Source organism: Sceloporus occidentalis, unplaced genomic scaffold (genome assembly GCF_023333645.1).
Source record: "Sceloporus occidentalis isolate IW3139 unplaced genomic scaffold, rSceOcc1.0.p SCAF_44, whole genome shotgun sequence".
In the NCBI taxonomy this organism is placed as follows: Eukaryota; Metazoa; Chordata; class Lepidosauria; order Squamata; family Phrynosomatidae; genus Sceloporus; species Sceloporus occidentalis.
The window spans coordinates 1,077,826-1,086,038 of NW_028317024.1; the positions used below are offsets into that span (position 1 = coordinate 1,077,826).

Genomic DNA, 8,213 nt, shown 5'->3' on the forward strand with positions numbered 1-8,213 from the left:
ATCATTTGATTCTCACTTGAGCAATCCAAGTATAGAGAGATGAAGATAATATAAAAACGACATAGTTGAAATGAACAAAATGAAAGATGGTAAAAATGAATTTGGATTTAACAGCTGGCCGTTAAATGTGATTCTGAATGGAGTTATGGATGGTAAATTCAGCTGGTGTAAGTTAGGAGTGGGTGAAAATCAGAAATGTAAAGGAGGACTTCTCAAGAAAAGTTTACTGTTTAAAATACAATAATTAACATCTTGCTGGGATCACAAGACAGGTAGAGGGAGCGTCTAAAATGAATCTGAACAAATGAGTCCCTCATAGGCATCCACAAATTGAGTAACCAGGTTATTATATTGCACTAAATGTTAAAAAAGTGGGTTGTATCAGCAGAATCTAGAGTTAGAATTGCATATATAACCTGTGAGCTAATACAAAAAGATGAGAAATGACTGCTATTATAATGCAGATGTACTGCATCTATAATATTATCAACTGGTAAACCTTTATTTAAGACAACAATACAACATGTTGCCAGAAAAGTCATTCATGTTGCCCCATCAATGACACAGGGTGTAGAATCTTTATGTAATGTGCTACTGCTGTTCAGCATCAAAAGGCTGATCTATAACACAACAGTCACCCAAACGAACATCCCAACCAGTATGATGTAATTTTATGTATGTTTTTATTCTTAAAGCTTTTTTTTTGATATTGCATTATTTTGCTTTGTTGTTTTTTTTTCATTTGATCTTTTATTGCATAAATGTTAATGTTGTCTTGGAGGATAATTGCTTCAACGCCCATAACCTTCACTCTTGTGCAGACTTAGTCTTTTATCATTGTGTATGTAAAGGTATCATCCTTAACTGCTGCCTGTCTCAATTGTGTACCAGGCAGTAAATTGTTATGAATGGAAGTGGAAGCCTGTTTCATGCTTCCTTTACTTTTAAAAGATGAGATTTGTAATCCTTGTTTCTCCGCATCCTATTGTCAATTCATTTCCTACCTGATGTTTAACCTGTAGAAATCTGGCTTTTAACCACATATGGTTTCAAAGCAATGAGACCCCTTTCTCAGTACAAGGTTAACAATCACATTAATACTCATATTTGCAAGGCATATTTCATATATTGCTTTCATCACACAAAGGAGCAGTTTGCTCTTCAAAACAAAAAGATCCCAGTGCAGCGATGCATTATTTATGATGCACAGATAAAATTTTAGGGATTTCATTTTCAAAAATTCTTTATCTCGCCCAAAAGAAAAAAATTATCACTATCATCAGTGGAGTTCCCAATTTTTTTAATTATTTAACTGTGTAGATCATATAATATTGCATGTATATTGACATCAAACTTTATAGAATATAATTTATACACTGCAACTATATAATGATAGAAAAATCATCATATTATGCATTTTAAAATTAGCTATTCAGCTTTTGAAAAAACAAAAAAGTAATTGTATTAAAACTATCTCAACAATAGTTATTATTTAGACACAAAAATGGTCTTGCGCAAGCTAGCAGTTGAGCCATGTTAGGTTTAGCTACATGTTAGGTACTGTGTATTTTACATTTAACTGTGTATGAAAAGCGATGAACAAACACTCAAAATATGAAAGATGAAATGTAAAATGGTACAATCAAGAATAATTGCTAGAATTAGTTGACGGTTTTTTTCTAAGCCAATAAAAAACATCCCTATCAACCCCTTCAAATCTATCACAGCTCCAGCTGGTGATAGATTTGATGCTGGTTCCTAGAGGGTTAATGTATGATGCTGTGCTATTATCTTTACTCTGAAGGCAGTATATCTACACATAATGTTTCTGGTATAAGTGCAGGAATGGGGAAGTGCTCCAGCAAATCATATTTCTAACAACATGAAGAGTGTATAAAGATACATTTTTTGGCACAGTGTAAAGAAGTGGAGCAATCAGCAGAATCACTGTATTAGTTGCTATAGAAACTGCACTATTTTCCCAATTTGCACAAGAATTTCTCTATACACCCCCCATCTGGTATCATGAGACAAGGGTCAAAGCCTCATCATCCTACACTCTCAGATGGCACTCTTATAGCACAGTTTATCTATTGCAAGTACATTATGTGTTTTTATATATATATATATATATATATATATATATATATATATGTTATGTTTTAAAATAAATGTTATTGATTTACTTTAGGGAAATCATATTAAAATTTGAATAGCTATTAAAAACAGAAAAAAAGAAATCACACAGTTACATATTAGCATAAAGCTCTGAAAATGGTATGTTAACTAAATGTATTATTTACCCCAATCTCCATAGGATGAGCAGTCCTGTATCAAAAGGATAAAGCCCTGTACAATCCAGGGGCACTCTTAGTGGTGTCAGATGTTTACACAGTAATAAAGAAATCATTAGTCCCAAAGATAAACGTAGCTGATGTGCTTAAATGCAATAGATACACACCAAATAGCAATTATATTATTTACAATGTATGTGTATATATATACACACATATATATATATAATCTAATATATATATATAAAATATATCAACATACATATATAATCTTTTATTTATATAGTGCCAACAATTTACAGAACGCTTTGTACAGTGCATATAAAAGCAGAATTGACAGACTAAGACAAACCATTTCATTAGTCATAGACACCATGCAAGCTTAGTGTGTATATATATATATATACATATATATATACATACACATAAATAATAAACACATAATATATATATATATTTTATAAAAATATAAAATTGTGTGTATATATATATATATATATATATATGTATATGTATTTGTGGGCAATATTTTTACAAGCATACCACTTTCCTTTCCTTTATTTTGTGATCATCTTATGCTCTTGCTATTTTATTATTTATTTGTTTCTCATGTTTCTGTACTTGATGTTTAGTACATAATGACACAGCAGGGAGAGGGAATAGCATCATGCGTTGAGTCCACTGGATGACTGGACCAAGAGGTCATGATCTAAGGCAGAGGGTGAGAAATGTAGAACATATCAAATGTAACTACTTGCAGTCTGGTTGACAAAACCCAGTGAATTGAGAAAAAAAACCCCATACAAAGCTGTGAGATATGTACGTTTTACATGAGATACTGGCATACAGATGGGTCTGTGGATTGTGATCCGAGTACAGCCAGTCTTTGCTTCATTTCTCCATACCCTATCGTAAATGAATGAATGTAATTAGGCGTCTTAACCTATAAAAAGAAAACTTGGGAGAACTCAATTTCTCCGTCACGATCGCTGATCTCCTCTCCTCTCTCGCTCTCTCTCTCCTTTTCTCCTCCCATATTTTCATGACTCCCTCCCCCTCCCTTTCACCCCTCCCTGTCCCTTCCCTGCAATAAATAAGAGAGCACAGAGGCAGCTCGGAAGCTGCAGCGCAGAGAGGCTTTAGCGAGAAGGTGTAAGGGTGTAGAGGGGAGCAGTTCGTATCTCTGTACACATTTTCTTGTCACTCCCTTGTCTACAGCAAAAGGAAAGCATTGTGTCCAAGGCTTGTGAAGGAATTGCCATTTTTTTCCCTTAAAAGAAGACTCCTTTTTGTGTTCTGCCTTATTTCTCTACCCCTCCTGTCTGCATTTGGATTGCCACTTCCAGCCCCTGGTTGTGCTGCAGGTCAGACAGTAGGTGCACTCTACAAAGCTCTCACCCAAGCAACCCCATCACCTCCTCCTTAGGGGCTTGAAATGAAAGCTGTGAGCCCAGTACGCCCCCAGAGCAGGAAAGCCCCTATGTCAGGGCTGTGTGGAGAACTGGCTCTGCATTGCCTGTCTGAGCACAGCCTTGGTGTAGCTCGATACAAGATGGAAGAAGAGGAGACCCTGTGCCTGCAGTATGACATGAATGATTGTTACAGCCGGCTCAAGAGACTGGTCCCCACTATCCCCCCGAACAAAAAAGTCAGCAAAGTAGAAATCCTGCAGCATGTCATTGACTACATCTTGGATCTCCAGTTGGCTTTGGACACACACCCTGTTCTTTTAAGACAGCAGACACCTGCCAGGACCCCCCTAACAGACCTCAATACTGACCAGGTAAGTGATTCCCACTACCCTCCCTTTGAATATTTTATTGATATGGGATTGTATTGGAGAAGATACCAGGTTTGAGATCTAGAAACACAGAAGAACCCAAGTAGATGCTGTGGCTTTCGGTCATCACTGTAAAGCATGTTTTATTGTGTTCATACAGCCCATACAACCTGGTCTTGTAATTGGCCTAGTAGTATTATATGTCATCTTTGCTATTTCATCATGATGATGATGTCAGGTCACCTAGGCGTCCAAGTATCAGAACATCACAATAGAAATCACCGGACGATGTTTTCAGTTCTCCCAGATGGTAGGTTGGGTTCATCGCATTGTTATGGATTAGTATTGCAATTTCCTTTTGCAACAGAAATAAATGGCTGTCATTGTAGTGAGCATGTCACTTTCTTGCAATCATAGTACATGGGGTGAGTTCACCATCTTTTTTTTTTTTGTGATGACCTTTTCACAGCTCAGTAGAAAGGACCAGATACCCCCCTCTCGCCCTCTTCCCTATTCAGATGGCTGTTAAGTCATCTGCTACAAGCCAATTGCCTAGAAGTTAAGTGTATGTCAGGATATTAATTAGGAGCAGGCAGGCTGTGGGTGATCAGTCTTTGTGTCTTTATTCTGATCACTGGAGTGTGACTTGTCATTGACAGGACCTCAGTGGCCAGTTCTTCAGCCCAACTATGGACTAAAAAAAATATTTACACCTTGTATTAAAATCTTATTATATTTTATGTTTCAGGCTGCCTCAGTTGTCAACAAACAAAGCGATAGCATTTTGTGTCGTTAAAGCTGTGTTTTTAAGGTAAGTCTTGCAATTTCCCATCAACGTCCACAAATAATTACAAACTGTTCTATGTTTAACTATGTAATTCTAATCACTTTTGTATTCTCACAGCAATTCCCATATTCTAACAATGATTACACGGCAACCCCCCCATGCCCCGTATAGCTCTGCAATTTATTCCAATAATGATTTACTTACTAATGTATAATCCCTGCCCAAACAAGGGTTAATGGTTAATTTATCTCTGCTTTTGTATGTAAAGGAAGTTTGCTGCCTTTGATTTTTATCTCATCCTTAATCCATTCCAAGACAGAATTAGAAGTTCTATGATTTTTTACATTTCTTTTACATTTTATTTATTTTTTAATTTAGTAGGGGGGGGGGCGAGTGGATTACCCCCTAGCACTGTGTGAGAGCAGGGATTGAACAGTCAGATTGCAGCTGCGTTCCTATGCTTGGGAGCTGCGCTAGTAGTTTGACCTGGTTTGTTTTGGGTTGTTGATCAAGCATGTCTTGTGTGTTGTTGGTGGCGCCAGCCAGTCTGGAGCAAAGTGGTTCACACACCCCCCTCTATTCATTCCTCTTCCACAGGTGTGCAGCAGGCAAATCCAGAGCCAGGAGAAGAAGAGAAAGAGGGAGAGAAATTAGAGCATAAGGGAGGGAAAGGAAAAAAAAGTCACCAGACAAAAGAAGGGGGAAAAAAAGAAAAAAAAATACTCCTCACACTGCTATCATACACTATGGAGAATATATTTCTTTGTACACACTCATGCCACTTAACACTATCTTTTTCTCATTCATTGTGTATGGGATTTTTTTTTTTTGGTTTTACATGGAATTATGGACACGTTGAAAGTTACTGAACTGATGGATAGGGTTTTAGAAAATGATTATAAAATGAAGAACTGAATTTTGAAGCTTTACTAATATACCAGAGCATTGTAGATAATTTGTTTTTACATCTATTGTTTAAAATAGATGATTTTATCGGTACAGGGAAATTTTTTTTTCTCCCTGCTGGAATGTTACATATTGTATAGTTAAAAAGAAAATCAAGTGACATTTCATACTGTATATAGGAGAGATGTTCTATATGTGTAAGTGATAAAGTATATGCTTTAATAGACTACTGTAATTATGAAGTATTTTTAATTAAATATTTTGTGTAAATAGAAATGTGTGAATTTTTTTTTGTTGAATTTTTTTTTAAAATCTTTGAGGCTTTTAAACCTTAAGCTGTACAAGAAATATATTGGCAATTAACTAAAATGCTATTAAAGCATTCATTTTTACTATCTGTCAATCTGGCTGTGAGTTTGCTGGATCTGCATGATTGCATGGGATATTGCGAATGTTTGTCTCAAACCAATACCATGGAAGAGAAATCCATTGAATCCAAAAATATGTGTCGCTCAAAAATGGCAAAGGAATACACTTAATAACTCAGGTGTGATGTGGTGGGCATTAAAAATCCCCAGACTTAATTTAGACGTTAATATGTGTGCTTATCATATCTTGATGTTTTGAGTCTGGCCCCTCTTTCCGCCGTTGCGAGAATTAATTGTCACCCTGAGACATCTGGGGATGATACACCTTATTGTGATGGCTTTAATTGGGAAGGGGTACAGACACATATGTTTCAATTTTTAGCCCTGTCTTTGTTAATAGACCAAACATACAGAAAAAGACCTACAAATAGTTAAACATACAGAAAAATAAAATATGATAAACGTCTATTAAAATACAGTTCCCGCAAAATAATTACCGCTAGGTAAGGGTTACTTCTTTCTTAAGCAGCAATGTAATGTTGCTTGCTGTACAAATTAACTCTTTACTTTCTTTCAAATATTACATTGGCTTATGAATATGACCAAGTATGGTCATTTCTTGAAATACTGTTAAGCACTGTTTGCATTTTACTGCAGAAAGAGGAGATTTTAGTTTCACTGAGTCTGATGTTGTCGGGTTATGGCAGCTCTTGTACTTTTCTTCTGAAGCAAATGCTAGGGATTTCATAGCATTCTTTATTATTCTTCAACTGGGGATCATTAGAGAGAAATCACCTTTTTCTGTCTCTTTTGTGACTGACCCACATAAGCTACATAAGCGACAATTGTTCCTTGCAACCAAAGTAAACCACTCTACACCTTTTGAATAGAAGCTACTTGAGTTAACACTTTCCGTGCCACAGAGGGTGTTTTTTAATAGGTCACCAATGGGTTAATAAAGTAAATACCGTTTATTACATTAGGGCTGGGGGAAATGCTGGTAACCTTGTCCTAATTCTTAAAGTTTAATTGAAAAATTATAATAGAAACATTTCCATGCAATCATGTTAGACACAGATATTTTTACATGCAAGTATTACAAGATTTGTATTGTTTGAAATCTGACTTTTCCCCAATATGTTTGAAATGGATATTGAAATGCCATCTTTGTACTGGTACTAATAGTTTTTTTTAAAATATACAACAATGCTTTGTTTAAAACTCACTGTATGTATTTCCACATTCTTTGTAAATTAACATTTATGACCTTCTGATTAAAAACATCCATGGGAGATGCATTTATGCAGCACACGGATTTTTTGAACAGTCTTCAAGTGTTTAACGCTTTTGATGCCGGGGCGGCGCTCCCTTTTGGCACTCATACAGACCATCTTATTTAACATGTCTTACTTTAATCACTCATGCTGTACATTTGATAAATTCAGAATCAGATGAGACCAAAGTTTTCATTCCTGTTAAGACAAAATAAAAATAAATAAAAACAACTTTGTAAATTATGCTGCTACATTAACTTTATTTGGCGTCCATTTCAATACTTTAATTTATGGCATTGATGGTCAAAGCATTGCGGATTGTGGTAAAGACATATGTTAATACAGACCACGATGTCCTAAAGCGGTTGCAGTGCTTGCCTCAGAGCCCTACACGGGCCAAATGCTACCGATAATGTTTTGTATTATGACTTCATACCCTAGACGTATACATATTTTGCAATTATTATTGACCATTCTTCGTCCATCGGCGTGACCTTTATTTAGGCATTTAGTCATTACTGGAACGATAACCTGCACCATTTACATCTGTGATAGATTATGAAATGTTCTCCCGAGGAATAAGGTACCTTCTATTCTTCAAAGCAAGATGTGAACACTTGTTCTATTGGCCTAGATGTATAATGTATCATAGCGCTAGGATGGTATGTTCAAGGATAATATATTTAAGATAACCGATAAGGCCGTATAAGGCTCATTTTTGGTTAATTGTATGCAAGTGCCACGCAACCCATTAACTTCAGTTCATGATTAACATTACCATTAATTGTTAATTACAGCATTGTG

General features: G+C 35.8%; 1 protein-coding gene across 1 annotated transcript; it reads left to right on the forward strand.

The window, feature by feature from the left end:
- The first annotated feature begins 3,729 nt into the window (after positions 1 to 3,729).
- Positions 3,730 to 4,870, forward strand: LOC149289568 (DNA-binding protein inhibitor ID-4). The gene is made up of 2 exons (XM_089490466.1): positions 3,730 to 4,077; positions 4,823 to 4,870. Exons 1-2 carry the CDS (start codon positions 3,730 to 3,732, stop codon positions 4,868 to 4,870), a joined length of 396 nt encoding a protein of 131 aa, XP_089346592.1.
- Positions 4,871 to 8,213: the final 3,343 nt, after the last annotated feature.